At 38.7% G+C, this 15,671-nt stretch overlaps 1 protein-coding gene and 1 non-coding gene across 2 annotated transcripts in view; both read right to left on the bottom strand.

Moving 5' to 3' along the window:
- The window catches only part of CRCP (CGRP receptor component), a 34,569-nt gene extending 22,702 nt beyond the window's left edge, over positions 1-11,867 (bottom strand). The window contains exons 1-4 of the mRNA XM_075517834.1: positions 11,698-11,867; positions 7,688-7,724; positions 4,210-4,308; positions 907-1,001 (exon numbers count right to left, since the gene is read on the bottom strand). Of these exons, the coding sequence (XP_075373949.1) occupies positions 907-1,001; positions 4,210-4,308; positions 7,688-7,724; positions 11,698-11,705 (239 nt within the window). The 5' untranslated portion in view covers positions 11,706-11,867. The remainder of the gene's footprint in view (positions 1-906; positions 1,002-4,209; positions 4,309-7,687; positions 7,725-11,697) is intronic.
- Positions 11,868-11,930: 63 nt separating this feature from the next.
- TRNAG-GCC (transfer RNA glycine (anticodon GCC)) lies at positions 11,931-12,001 on the bottom strand. The gene has a single exon. It is a non-coding gene; the product is annotated as a tRNA-Gly (tRNA).
- Positions 12,002-15,671: the final 3,670 nt, after the last annotated feature.

Genomic DNA, 15,671 nt, shown 5'->3' on the forward strand with positions numbered 1-15,671 from the left:
AGGTTCAAGAAGCTTATGTGTTTCAAGCACTACAAACAGGCATTCGCACCACTGCCGAAGTAGAAAAATGCCCTTTAACTCTTCTTGTAACTGTGAAGGAAATCTTCTATTTTATATGCAGGACTTCCCAAAATAAGATGAACTGTATGTTCAGCTTTACTAGAAACTGCAGGGGTGGGGGGTGTGGTGGTGTTTGATTAACACAATATTTAGGTAACTGAAATGTGTATCTCAGAAATCCTAGTGGACAGAAGTATCAGTGGACAAACAGCACAAAAAGAGACGATGAACATCTTTGTTTGCTAAACTTCAGTTAGAGAGCACAACCCCGAGAGATGATGTGCAGCAGCTGGGGTTCACAGATTCACATAAAACGTATCTTCAGAATAACATTCTTTCCCATACATCTATATTAGGATTTTATTTACTTACTACCTCCCTGCAACACAGTCACTGTTTTCGCCTCTTAGGAATGAAGACATTTTTGCTTAAGGAATTTCATAAAAATAAGACTGATAATAAACTGAGGTTGGGTTGGGGGTTTTTTTTGCAGTTCTCTTACTGTGTTCAAAACCCATTTACAACTTACAACTTCTTCCTCAGAAAACGTTTTATGAACTCTACTTTGTGCTTGGACCATGTGAAACCATGCTAAAAACCAACATACTGACAAGAATCTGTTTGAGAAACACATTGGTAAAAACAGGCCCACTTCAGGAAATACTCATCCATGTAGGCGTTAAGGAGTGAAGGAAAAGATGTTTGGATGAGTATTTAAATAATGGCAGAAAATATTTAAAATATATTACTCAAAACCAGACAGATTATCATACTGTGTACATGGGGATCAGTTTTTCAACACTGCCATGAGTTTATACTTTTATTCAAAGGCACATCTCTACTTACTTGGTTAACTTATGGCCTTTCATTGCTACGAGGAAATCTCTCACAGTCTCGGGACTCTGGTATCTACAGGGTGTTTTTGAAATGTACTTCAGTGTCTGCAATGAACAGAAAGCAAGCTGTGGATGAAACAAGCAGATTTTGAAAAGTCTCCTCAGTACTACTTAGAAAAATTGGAAAAGTCAATTCAGGTTTTGGGGTTTGGATTTTTACTTTTGTTTGGTTTTTTTTTAAACAGTGGGAAGTGCTGTCATAGATGACATGGATCACTCACATCTTTCTGTCTTCAGTAAGACTATACTGATATTTGCTGAGGGAGTAAGAAACAGCAATAAGTAACTACAACTTTATGTAATGGAAAGTACATTAGTACTTATCCAGAAAGCCCCAGTGAATTCATTCCGTAAAGACATGACCCAGCCAGACACACCCAGGTGAGAATTACAGCTTTGACTATTCCCTCTGTGGCTTTGGACTCCTATTTATCTGTTCAAAGCCCAAAGTCACACGTTGAAGAGTACAGGAAAGGAGTGAGTTTTAGCTCTGTCTACTGAAAAACCACCTGCTGTTTGTGAAAGACATTTGCTTTCTTGGTTTGAAATAATCTCAGGTAATGCTAGACTGTGATCAAGGCATACTTACAGCTGTGCTGAACAGTATCACTCAGATTTCCTTTTCTTTTAAAACCAACAAACATTTACAGATTCAAAGCTAGTTTAAAAAGGTACCAAGGTATGGGGTTTGGGGTTTTTTTTGTGGTGTTTATTTTTTGTTGTTTTGTTTTTTAAAAGCAGTAACACTTCAGAAAAGTTGAATACCATTCATCCTTAAAACCACATTACCTTCTGCCAAGTTTTCATGTGCTCAGTGCCAGAGATACTCTCACTGCCAACCCATAACTAACTCATTAAGCTCTCCAATCTATGGTTGTTTTCATCCTTTATATGCATATTTGGCAATGCTTTCTTAAAGTTCATAGAAGCAGGTTAGGTGGGTTGTCATGAAAATCTGCAAGAATACTGCAGTATTAGAAATGTTTATCTGAGTTGAGACAATTTATCTTTGCTCCATTTTTTACGTGTAACACCTACCAACCTCAGCTAACTTTTGCAGCACGTTACATCTGCTTGCTTTATTTAAAACACGACACCTAGCAGACAGATGATACATAATGTAATTTGACCCGAGTAAAAAAAAAAAATTGTTGCTAAAAAACCCACACAAATTCCAGTTCACAGCTGTCTTTTCACTGGAAGTAGCTTAGAATCTTCCTGAATGTTGCTTGTTGCTTGGATTAGACCCCAAAATGAAGAGTTGGAAATAATGAGCATCAATGGAAAAGTCAAGGAAATCCTTGCATTGTCTGCATTGTGTGCATCAGCAACTGTAGGCTTTAAAAGAGTATTTGTCAATGCTTGTCTTGAATTAAGGAAGAAAATCTTCATCTGTTGATACTGCATAGCTATACATAAAGCTTAAAAGTATCAATACAACTGACTCACGATGCACTAACTGGATTGCAAATACAGAGACACATATGTGGTAGGATGCACAGATTATCTATAATAATAATAAAAACCCATAAAATTCTATATGATACTCTGAGTTTCTTTCTCAGAAAATCTTTAAACTGCATATTTATATTTGAAAAGTCAGAAGCCAACAAAGCTGAATCAGTACTCACAGAGCGGAAAGCAACAGATACTAGGAAAAAATGAGCTACAAGATCAGTACGGCAAATAAGAAAATATGCAAATATATTTCCAGCGTATTTCCATTAAAATCTGTTATAATTTAAAAATGCTAGGTAAAGGAAAACAGACTTCAACAACACAGGATAATTCATCCTACTTAACAGATAAGAGTGTTGATGAAATATGAATCACTGGTATTCTTAAGGACCAGTTTAATTGGACTACTGAGAAATATATTTAAAAGCACAATAAGGTGTTAGACAACCCTCCTTTCTGTAAGCCCTGTCTGACCTTTTCAGCTAAAATGAAGCTGTTATTCACCAATAATGACTGAAATGAAATCATCATATTGTCATGTAATAAAATTATTTAATAGGAGTAATTTCTTTTCCAGTTTAGCCTTTTTTTGGCAATTTCAAAGCAATTAAAATGCCAGACATACAGCAAAAGTAGCTCCAGTTTAGCAAGTTTCATCTAGTTATTTCAGTACCAACAGATACAAGCCTGCACAGAGCTCACAAAGACATACTCAGCATGAACAAATGCAATCCCATAAGATCAAATTCTGGTTTTCTTTCAGTCAAATATAGAGAAAATATACCTAGAGTTTACACCAGCTTCACTCCATGCACAAAACAAAGCATCCTATAGGTATTTAACAGGTAGCAATATAACAAGGCAATTAAAGCTTTAAGGTGCATTCTGACAAAATATACTTACAGGATCTTTTTCAGCTGTTTCAAAGAGGTCCAGGAAGAGACCGTTAGTCTCCATGAAGATTTAAATTAGATTTTTTGCAAGCCCCTATTTTGTTGAATATGAGGCTTAGGAATTACAACTCTATACTTTTTCAAACAAAGACAGAACTAAAATAAAAACAAAGCCTAGGCCAAATCTTATTCACATGAGTAGTTTCACTGCCCAACGGGATTACTCATGCAAGCAAGGCAAACTGCTTTCAACTCGCTGCCAATCGTGGTGCTATTCATGCAGTTCTCTGACACAGACACAACAGGTCATACTGCAAGTCTGTTATGAAGTTGCTAATTTGAGATATTTCAAATGTTAATATTTGTATTACACGATTTTAGAAGTTCTTCCTAGCAATTGATTAACATTTATTACCAATCTGGCATCCAACTGATGTTGCTATCTGTACGTATGATTTTGTTATTCTTTTGACACCAAAAAAAAAAATCTATTTTAGTTGGAAATTATTAGTTTAATTCTGTTCATAAAAAAAATACTGTATGTGATCTGTGCATCAGCTTTGAAATCATGATTACATGGTATTATCAATTCAGATATTCTTAAAAGGATAGAATATTTGGAATAATAAAAAAAACAAAACACAAAACGAAACAGTTAGGAAACAGGGGGTTTTTTATTCTTTTTGTGATGGATTTTAATAAGAGCAGCTGCATGCCTCTGCCCTGACAGTGCAGTTAGCCTACAACCTGAATAAACTGACTGCAGAAAACTGGCAAATAAAATATTTTACTGTGGTTTTTAATAGGGGAAATTTGATACAAAATTATTAACATACAGACCTAAGGATGTGAATTACTCCAGCTTGGGCTAATTTGCAAAGGAATTTCACAGTGCTACTCACTTCATACATGATTGTGTTCAGATTCTGCTGACCAGAGCTCTGCTTGTTTTTTCCACTCTCTTTGCGCTGCTGCTTAAGATCAGTAAGTAACTGAAACACCTGGGGAAAAGAAAAATAAAGTATTTTAGACCATTTGAGAGTATTTTACCTAAAAATATTACAGCAGGAAAACATAAATGAACAACGCAAAATCCTATCAACCAAGCAATAAAAAAAAGCGTGGCTTCTTTGGTGAACGCACCAGCAATTGAAATGAAAAATGTTTTGGCACCAGAATGATGAATAGGTATCTAATTTGTTTTTTTAAAATTGTGACTATTTTAAACAGATTTTCAGCACTTGTTAAGTGTTACCCAAGAGCCCCAAAGGAGAAGCTGCCAGGGTGAATCTATCCTACTTGTTTATCTTATCTCATGTCCTGAACAGAGTTGGGTCATACCCTGCCGTACTGGCGCAGAGCTCCCAATTAAATATGAGTGATGCTTGAAGCAAAATGTCACACAAGTTTATGGCCCTACTGGATTTGTTACGACAGATGTACCTACAATATTAAAATGGATATACATTCTGTCTCACAGAGACGCAATTTTACATTATCTGCAAAAAAAGTAAACTCTACAACTGTCACACTGCCAGGAACCAACTAAATACAGGCTTGACCTATAGACGCTCCTGAGATTAGTGATCCTATTGTAAATTCCAGTGGAGTTATTCATAATAGTAAACGTTACAGTGACCAGCATAGTGTTATGGTACATTAAGCTACAAAGATTAAATTAGCTCCCTATTTCATCACAACAATGTAATACAAGCAGACATTCCTGAACAGAATGTAATAAAGTTGTCTTCACATTTATGATGCAGTGAATATTAACATAGGAGCGAGATTCAGAGGGTAAGTCTGAAGGCAAGGAAGACGTTTTGATTTTTGCAACTGTGCTTTGTCAACTCTGTTGCAACACAACATCTTTATTCATCATAGCTAGATATGCAGCAAAATGTTGAGACAGCATCACAATTACTCTTTTATTCCCATATTAAATCACATTAGGTTGAAATTTCTTGAGATGTTTTGCTTCAGGCTTTACGGTATATCCAGAGTCGATAACCACAGCAAAGTAACAGACCACTTCTTACTGCTTATCCCCTGATTTTTAACTAGCTTCATTCAAGATCCAGACCCAATGGCATTATAAACTGACAAATCCACAGAAATAAGACACAAACATTTCTAGACAGTGAGAAATAAGAACATTACCAGCTACGAATTCTGCAATTACTTTATACTGTGTCTTCTATGAAAAAGGAACACCTTGTGTATCAACCACCAGTAGTCAACCCTCACTTGAAAGCCAAAACCGAAGCTATGAACTTTTATCTAATAAATATTTGAAGAAAATATAGCCAGTGACAATGAGATACAAAATGACAACTCCAAACTCACAGAATAAATGTAGGCATAGGGCATGAAACATGCCAGGCCTGAATACTCCTTTCAAACACCACTTTCTGTGCAAAATATTACCTCGATAAAGAGAATGTTAGCTATGCCAGTCAAACTGCAACTGGAAAGAGGAGCAAACAGAAAGAGATCGGTAGTTTTAGGGGAATCAGTACTTTGACGAGCAGTGAAAAGCCATGCCTCAAAAGCCTATAGCTGCAGACACTGCAAATCCCTTCCTGCAAAGCATCGAAAAGCTGCATGCATGACAACTGCTGTGAAAGGAAAACAAGAAATAAGCACTCGCATCAGTAACTTCATCTTCCACTTCCTTTTGCTCTTTTTCAACACACATGGTACATTTACCAACAAAAAGACTCAGCTGAAGAAAGTTCTGACTGAAGAGCACGAAGAATGGATTCTGCAATTCTCCCTATTCCGGACCATACCTTTAGGACACTTCTAGATTTTACATCATGTGACTGACACCACTACTTGGAACCTCAGCAGGCAGTAATACCCAGATTCCAACAAGTATCCCAGCAAACAAAGAAGAAGGAAGCAGAGATGATTTTGCAATAAATAATCTCCGAAATACTTGCTATTTTCTGTACTGCAATAATACATGTTTTTAACAAACAGACACTTAATACTAGTTTGGCTGACATAATATAATCTATTTCTTAGGCAAGACAGTTCTTTCCAAGTACCTCATTAAAGCTCTTCTAACAGTCACCAGATGGTTGCTCTGCTGTATGCAGACAGATGCAGCTCAAGATAAAACATTTCAAGATTTATTTCAGACTAGGATGAAACAGCTGTGCAACTTTCAAGCTTCAGCAATAAAACAATATAAACAAAGAACTTGGGTTTTTAAAACCGTTCAAAAAATTACATTCATAAACAAAGCACTGAAATCTCTCCATTACCCGGCTGAAGTTAAACCAAGAACACTACATTTCTTTCTACCTCACTAAAAAATACCTTTACTCAGGAAAGAGGAAAATGATTCAGAACTTATCTACACTAGAAAATAAGAATTTTTTTTATTTGTTATATGTATGCCAGTATTCATTGTTTGTTATGACAGAGCATGGTAGCTTACCCATGACACCAGATCAAGGTACATCACTGGCTTCTAGGTGTGTTTATCCTGAGTAACACATCTCAGAACAGCAAACTGGCAGTGCCCCATGCTTACTATAACCTAACCTGCTTTGGAAACACCTCAACATCTTTAAAAAAATACTGTTGAGCATTCAGAGGTGTAAGACTGCATTTCCAGTAGCACTGGCTTTAATAAAACTATGCGTTAATGAGTTATAGGTTCCCAGATGATACTGCACATCACAAGGTTAAAGTTAAATACGCAACACTGATTCTAGCAGCAGCCATCTGTGAAAAATGTTTGAATTTGTCTAAGAGAATTTTTATTTGCAACATTAAAGAGACTCCAGCAATCAGTGTGTCACACACTTGGTGGTATATTGGCTTATCATAAGATAAAATCCAAAAAAAGGTATTTCGGACATTGCTGTCCAGTTAGAGCTGTCAACATTCCCAATTTGGGATCCAATGCACCATACGTCATACAAAGCACCAGTGCACTTGCCCAAATACACAAGTGTTTAAAGATGTGGAGAATCAAATCCTAAATAACAAGCCACCATACACAAGAGGATTCAACAAACTAACCACACAGCAACAGTGTAAATATGACAAGGCTGAAGTTAAGGTTACTGACATCCCAAAGATCTGCTCATCTATTTGAAAAACATATTTGTATCTGTTTTTATAGATTTGGGACCAACCAAATAATAATACAGTGCCCATTACTAGTGAAAACTAGTAATTTTCTACAAAATTAGATTTTCTTTAAAAAGCTTTTTTCTTAATAACAAATCAAATGGAGGGGGTGGAAATCACATACAGGTCTTGCTGATTGCCACTGGCAATTTTCAGCTTCCAAAGAAGCATACAAGTGACTGATTACAGCTTTAAACTGCTGTTTTAAAACCAGGACGCAGATAAACTTACCTCAAAGTTACTTAGCAATGCGGCATTTGCATCTTTCCTAAAAGGAAAATTGAATAAGATTAATTTATGTTCCAAATGAAACTGTCTAAAATTTTTCTTTGCTGAGTCACGCAGACTCTAAAAGAACAGACACTACTTTCATAAAGTTTAAAAAAAAAAAATCATCAATAAATCTATTTTTGGTGAATCTACAATTACCAAGTTGTTGCCACCTCTGGAAAATATTTTTCCATATTGTTAGTAGAATTATTACATAAATATACAGTATATTTTGCACAATTTGCCCCATAAATCATAATACACTTATGCAACATAATCTTTTTATTCAGCCACACTTTCATTCACTCACCCAAATTTACAAACTAAAACCAAATTGCCGTGCCTCTTCCTTACAAAAAAAGGCCTCCAGTTTTATTTGAATAAAGACTGACAGGAAAAATCATTCAGATTACACACACTATTTATTTATTAGTCGAGAGTATGGAAAATACAATTACTATTTTTAGTACAATGTACATATGTGTGTGTATAGATACAAATATGGCACTATATTTACACATACTGTACTGAGTAAAAAAACCCACCAAATTTATTGCATTTCCTCTTTATTTATTCTTTGAATCTTTATGTGCCTACTCCTTTATTAGCAGACCAAGGCTTAGTTTCCCATTTTCCACCAGCCAAACACTTCCCCACTAATTCTGTCTCAATTAAGCAAGAATCGTTATCTACTGCTGGTAGGCTGAATGCACCGAGTCAAGCACATATTTAGACTAATCACCTCTATTACTATCGGATATTGTAATTTTATATTTTTAAATTACAAAAAAGGGAGAAAAACTGACGCAGAACATCCTATATTCCCCGAACAACACATTCTGCTGAGCAGTCAGGAGCCACAACAACAAAAAGTTTCCATACAAAAGGAAAAAAAGGCCTCTCAGGTCTGTGCAGCAGCTTATTAAAAAAAAAAAAAAAAAAAAGAAAAAGAAAAAAAAAGTACAGTGTATTGTTAAGCACCGTCAACTGTTTGAATAGAACTGTCACGTTCATCACTTTCAAATGAGTTAAATGCATCCACAAACTTCCACAGGTTCTATCATTGTTTTTAAATGAAAAAGACCTTCTAAAATACGCTGAGATGAACTTCAACTTCCATTTCGCTGACTCGAGTGAAACTTCAGCAAGTGAGCTCACACACGCATTAGTTTTCATTCATGTTTTACAAACCATATAGCTTTTGTTGTTAGGTAAATGCAATTCTTCAGAATGTTTGCATTCAGGCTATTGCTACAGAAATCCCTCTGGATCAAAGCCATTCTTTGTTAGAAATAATAATGCTATAGAAGAATTATATAGGGAATTATTCTGTTAAATAAGTGAAAGGGTCATATAGAGTAAATACATTACTATGTAAATGAGTCTGCGAAATCTATCTGAAGTTAAATAATTTAAGACAATTGCTTCTTTTTTAATTCAAAAACAGTCATTCAGAAAAGTATTTTTTTCTTTGAACAATGGATAGCAAAGGAGTCAGTCTCAAATCTTCAACAATTTTTGTTGTGCTGAAATACCAGAAGTATAAACTGATAAACAAGACCAGTTTCAAGAACTTTTGCAGAACTTATAAAGTAGAAATACAATTTTCTTCAGTCCTAACTCTCATGAATCAACTATTAATTCTACATTCAGAAAACAAGAAATTATAAATAATGAATTCTAATGTATATATTTAAATAGTCAACTAAACAGTACACTTAATTTTTATGAGATTAAGACATGAGCAGAAAGGAAAAAAAATTTCATGTTAACACCAATGTAGAAACACTTTTTAGAATCTTTAAATAGGTAACATTCACCCAAATTTTAGTCCAAACCAAAAGATTATTGAGGTTTTCTGCATATATCAAAAAATATCTTAGTATATGGCATCACACCTCTAAAAATATCACTGACACTTCATGGTTTTAAATCTACTGCTTAAAATATGTTGCATATTTAAACCACAACATTTTCTGGAGGGTTCTTTTCTCTAGTAACAGATACTTCTGACATGGTAATAACTTCGGAGAGGTTTTCCTAGTTGCAGAGCTTCCCTTTACGAAGGCCATCAGGCAGGAGGTACGAGATTAGGAAGATTAAATTCCAACAGCAATTAAAGTGCAAAATGGACTAAGTTGTTCCATTCCAATGCAAGGGACAACCACCCACAGCTCAGGACCTGAGCCCCCATGTCTTCTACCTCTGATGCACCTTCCTATTGGTACTAAAAGAGGTAGCACCAGTAAAATAAACTGGGCTGCTCGAGGTAATAAAAAGCAAGTGGATGTATAAGCAGCATCAGAGACTTAATAGTAATGGTATCAAAAGCATCTTTCTCAGCCCTGGCAAATCCTATCCTTCCTCAGACCCAACAGAAACTTTGAGCCTGTGTATGTGTTTCACAGCATTTTTCAGTATACAACAGCAAGAACGGGTCATTTCCCTGCAGGCTGCTACTCATGTTAAGGCTAACGTAATAAAAACCTGTATTTCAATGGATGTGCCTTATTTGTTATCTGCTTTGGAATTTTACTTATAGAAGATTTAATGATAATATGTGTAACCGTATAGAAGATTTAATGGTAATAAAGCATCCATGGACACCATGAACTGCAATAGCTCAGCTGACTTTGGTGGATGCTGACATATATCCCACGGGACTGGCACCCTCCGTGCCCCCGTTCATTAGAAACCAGCGCCGCATACAATAACCACATAACATAACGGGCTCCACAGAAGTCACAAGAATGAGTTTCTAAGCTTTAAAAGAGGTCAAATCCTATTTTGTGCCCAGGTGATGCTAACAAGACAGAAACATGCATAGTGCTGTCCGCACAGGAAGGCAACAAAACTTGCTGCCTGGGACGTCAGCTCGGGGGCTGGCTGGTGTAACTGCCACGAACGATCAGCTAGCCAAAATTTTGACTCCCCTCTTGTGTTCGCAATTGCTGGAGCACACCCGTTCGGTTTTCTCCTTCAGCTCCCGCAATGAGTCGTCTACCTGACGCTCACAGGAATAACTCTTTCCCAGAAGCTGCAGCAGAGGATTGATTCATGTTTCACCTCTCCCAGGGCAGCAAGGAAAATGGGGCGTGAGGAGACAGGAGGGGCAGGAGAGATGGGGACGGAGAACGGGAGTCAAGCTGAGCCTTGATGCCTTTTACCCAAACAGATGCTTCAGCAAGATTTTTAAAGGAAACAAAAAAACCTCCTCACTTTCTCATCAGAATGCCCAAACACACTGCTGGTTATAGGGACGTTAAAGGCCCAATATACCCCCCATACACCACAGGCAGGCCCATATAGATATACGCCCCCCACCACCACCACCACCACAGGCACGCCCATATAGCTATACCCACACACATACACAAACACCACAGGCAGGCCCATATAGATATACCCACACACACACACACCATGGGCAGGCCCATATAGATACACCCACACAAATACACAAACACCATAGGCAGGCCCATACAGATATACACACACCCCCCCTCCCCCCCCAAGCAAGGCCCATATAGATATACCCACACACGCACACATACACCGCAGGCAGGCCCATATAGATATACCCCACGCACACATACACCACAGGCAGGCCCATATAGCTATACCCACACACACATACACCACAAGCAGGCCCATATAGCTATACCCCCCACACACATACACCACAGGCAGGCCCATATAGCTATACCCCGCACACACATACACCACAGGCAGGCCCATATACCTATACCCCCCACACACACACCACAGGCAGGCCTATATAGATATACCCCCACACACACCACAGGCAGGCTCATATAGATGTACCCCCCTACACACACACACTGCAGGCTGGCCCATATGGATATACACCCCCCACCCCGGCCCTGGAGCCCCCGCTGCCGCCACGGAAGGTCGTAGCTGGGGGGCAGGCGGCAGCGGCCCGTCCCCGCGCCCCCCCCGTCGCTCCTTACACCTCCATCTTGTCCGCCCCGGGCACGGCCGTGCGCTGGGGCCGCCCCTGGCCGCCGCCTCGCCGCGGAACTTCCCCTCACACGCACACACCCGCAGGCCTGCCGGCGACGGCGAGGTGAGGGTGGGGGAAGCCGGGGTTGAGCTAAAGGAGGTTTTGGCGGCCGGGACGGAAGCGGAAAAGGAGGGAAGACGGGGGGGGGGGGAGAAAAAAAAAAAAAAAAAAAAAATCAACTGCATTGGCCGGGAATCGAACCCGGGCCTCCCGCGTGGCAGGCGAGAATTCTACCACTGAACCACCAATGCCAGTGATAGCGAATATTTTCCCGCCCTCTGAGTTGTAACTACTGTGGACAGAAAACGGTATAAAAATGTCCTAAGTAGCAAAACGTGTTCTGAAAACCTATTCAGATTCTGACAACTAGCCACTGTTAAGTATGATGACAAGGGGAAAAGAGTATTGTAGAGGTCCTTCCAAATAAAATCTCTAGCCATGTGCAAACAGAATACTGTAAGGCTGAACTAGTTGTGTAATACTCATATCATCTTTTAAAGGACCTGTACATACATCTTATCAAGCTCATCAGCACCGTATGTCTTTTCCTACCATTACTGTGACCCTTTCCCATTTAACCTATGTGCTATTAAATTTTAAAAGAGCCCTTTTCATTCTCGAGAAAACTGAAGACACTTCATTGAGTGCAAATAGCTTAAAATCCCCTTGGCTACAGCAAGGAAAATTGTCTGGCTCAGAGACCGAGAGCCAGGGAAACAGTAATTAATTTATTTTGCCATTATCTCTCAGGCAAAAGTTTATACGCAAAAACACCACCACTAACTCCCGAAGGAGTCACATACACAGACACTTGCTTGTTCGCAGCAGGGCTGTAAGAGCAATCTAGGGAATCAAATGGTTTAGAACTGTGCTTGCAACCTCCGTCTTGCAATACTAGCACAAAATCCACCAGCCACTTTTCTCTCCAGAATCAAGCCACTCCCACTGTTGGGACTTCAATTCTCCTTGGGGTGTTGCAAATCCTAAGCCAATTCCGAATAACACGAGCAAACTGCAGCGCTTCAGGAACAGTCTTCAGTGCCAGGACAGTGGGCAACAAACAGCTCCTGGCTCTCCAGGAACCATCATCATCAGATACCCAAGTGCTGGGCAAAGTTTAAAAGCCTACTGCAAAGTTTTTTCAGCCCTTTTCAGCTGCAGACCCTTAAAAAGTTTCAGTGATGAGGACCCCATCACATACAGATTGTAGTACAGATAGAAATTAATTTTTACTCCAGAATCATTTGTCATGGAGTCCTATGGAAAAAGAGCCAGGAGGAAGGTCTTCAAACTGCAGACTGAAAGCCGTTGGTCTGACTCAGTGGATAGGATGTAATGGATGCTGTCCTTTTTCATGTCAGGATTAACTGACCTTGTAAATTGGCCAAAACGGGCATAGCAAATGCTCTGTAACTTCTCTGCCATGTTTCAAACCCTGCACGTGAAACTGCCTGTACACCAGCTCCCAGCCAGGCTAAAGGGAGGAAAAGAGGGGAAAGGATGTCAGCTTTCATTTGAAAATATGGTATTTCCAGACTATCAAATTTCAGAGTTGTGTTCCAGAAATCTACTAATCCTTGCCTGCCTCTCATCACTTTCTTTAGATATGGGTTCAGAATCTTCAGCATATTAATTTTACTTCTCCTTTGCATCTCTTCTTTATATCTCTCCCCCAGCACCAATTTATCATCTTTCTTTTCACCGTTTCTCCAAAAGTTTCATTCCAGACCTTTGCTGATATATACTTTTACAATCCATGATGATGATGCCTGATCCCAGCAGCTGGGATGGATGAGCATAATACAAATGCCTCTCTCAACAGCTTTCACTTTTTTTTCTAATAGAGATATTCTTCCTAAATATTTTCCAATGGAGACATATAGCCTGTTAGGGTTATATATGGACCAGCTACAGGTCCACTGACATCACGCAAGGGAGAAGGGCAATATCTAAGAGAGAACTCATTACCCTTACATACAACTTTTCAGGAGGTGAGGTGATGAGCTCAGTTCACTTTGTTTTTAATTGCTGCACTTTAGGTGTTAGCCAGTTATGCTACACCATCCATAGGGAATGCAGACATAGGTTTTTCTAAATGTGCTTAGCATGTCAACATTTTAAGCATTGGCTTGCGATTGTTACCACTAAGGCTTGGTGAGAGAGGGGCCTCGGTATTAACTATTGAAAGCAGGGGGCCTAGTAATTGCTATTGAAAGCAGATCTGCAGGGTATTTGTATTCTTTGTCATGAAAGATGTTTACTGTATTCAGCATTTCGCTGATCACCCTATAGTGTCTTTTTTTCTTTTACATTCAAAATTCATTAAACAAAGTTGGGGGGGGGGGTTTAACAAAAAATGTCAGCACCGCTTCACATCAGTCTAGCTGACAGTGCGTTTGACTAGCACTTTCAGCCCATAGAGCTTTTCTCTTTTTCTAAACCAAAATGACAGTTAAAAAAGAATGTTTTTAAAGAAGATGCACTGTAGCAGTTTATGCCATCCTTTTTCTTCACTGGACACAGTTATTTTCTAGAAGTATTTCTAGAACCCACTAAAGCACTCCTTCAGGGCTGCACTCCCCAAGTATTGCACTCTTCCAACAAAAAATGCCCTCTAAAAGAAATAGTAAGGCTGTGACTGATTACAAAAGCAAGTACAAATAAAGTTCAAATCTTTGAGGACATTAAAATATATTTAATTAAACCTCTCCATGCTGCAAAATGGGCAATTTACTCTCTAGTACTACCTCATTGTACATCAGCTTGGAAAAAGGTGTAGCTGGGAATATTAATTGTATGAACAATGTGCTACTCGCTGTGCTAGACGGGAAAATAAATGAAAGACCTTTCCCTCAGACCTTCCTTGGTATCTAACTGTGGGGTGGGGATTTGGGGGCTAATCTTTCCATTTCACTAACCAAATAAAATACTGAAAGATGATGACGGGAAGTGGAGAGCCATCCAAACCAGAACAAATAGAGAAGACGGTACTGAGAATACACTTCAGTGTGCTTTAGAAAACCTGTTTTGCAATGCTATTTCACTGCTTTCCCCTCAAAAAAGTTCAACTCTCCAGCTCCAAGAGTCTTTAAGAAATCCTATTTCTTCAATGTTCATTTTTACGTTAATGACTTCTGCTTGGATTTACAGTTTCACTTCCATTTTTATTATAACAATATTATTCTGTATTATACATTGCTTATTATACAGAAAGGATAGTTATTGCCTGTTTCATCTAAAAATGGGAAAAGAGAATTAGTAATCTCCTCGATACAAACTGGGACAGGAGTTAAGCAGCGTACTACAAGCAAACTAATCCCTATGAAGTTTGCTAAACACACACTGATACTGCTGACAGATCCCATGTGAAAGCACGCATCCTTGCCACATGTAATACCAGACATAGATTAATAAGATCTTATTGACATAGATTCACTCTGGTTATAAATTCAGTGCTTACTATTTTCTCCACACATCAGCAAATCTCCTGTCAAAGCCCAGAGTAAGGACAAGGACACTCCTAAAGGGTGAACAAGACAAGAGAAGTGGTAAAAATGAGGGATTTCAGAGAAGGAAGGAACATGACCACAAAATGATCAAGCACTGCTTCCTAGTGTAAATGTCCTAGGGTAAAAAGGAAAAGGAGATAAGTTGCAGAACTGAGAGAACAATAGAAAAGGACAAGAGGGACAGTTAAAGGGAAGAAAATAACTCAAGAAAATGTGGATGAGAAAGTTGGAATATGTCTCCTGAGCTCTGTGAAAGGTTTGGGCCACGCAGATGGAAAAATATTATACTGTAGAAGCACGCTCAGTAAAGCGAACCGGCAAGCATTCTGCTTTCTGTGGAGCGGCTGCAGAAAAGTGCTCTGTGGCTGAGGAGTTAATGAGAAACTGGCGCTGAGCCGTAGCTTTGCGAGTT

Source organism: Mycteria americana, chromosome 15, assembly GCF_035582795.1.
Source record: "Mycteria americana isolate JAX WOST 10 ecotype Jacksonville Zoo and Gardens chromosome 15, USCA_MyAme_1.0, whole genome shotgun sequence".
Lineage (NCBI taxonomy): Eukaryota > Metazoa > Chordata > Aves > Ciconiiformes > Ciconiidae > Mycteria > Mycteria americana.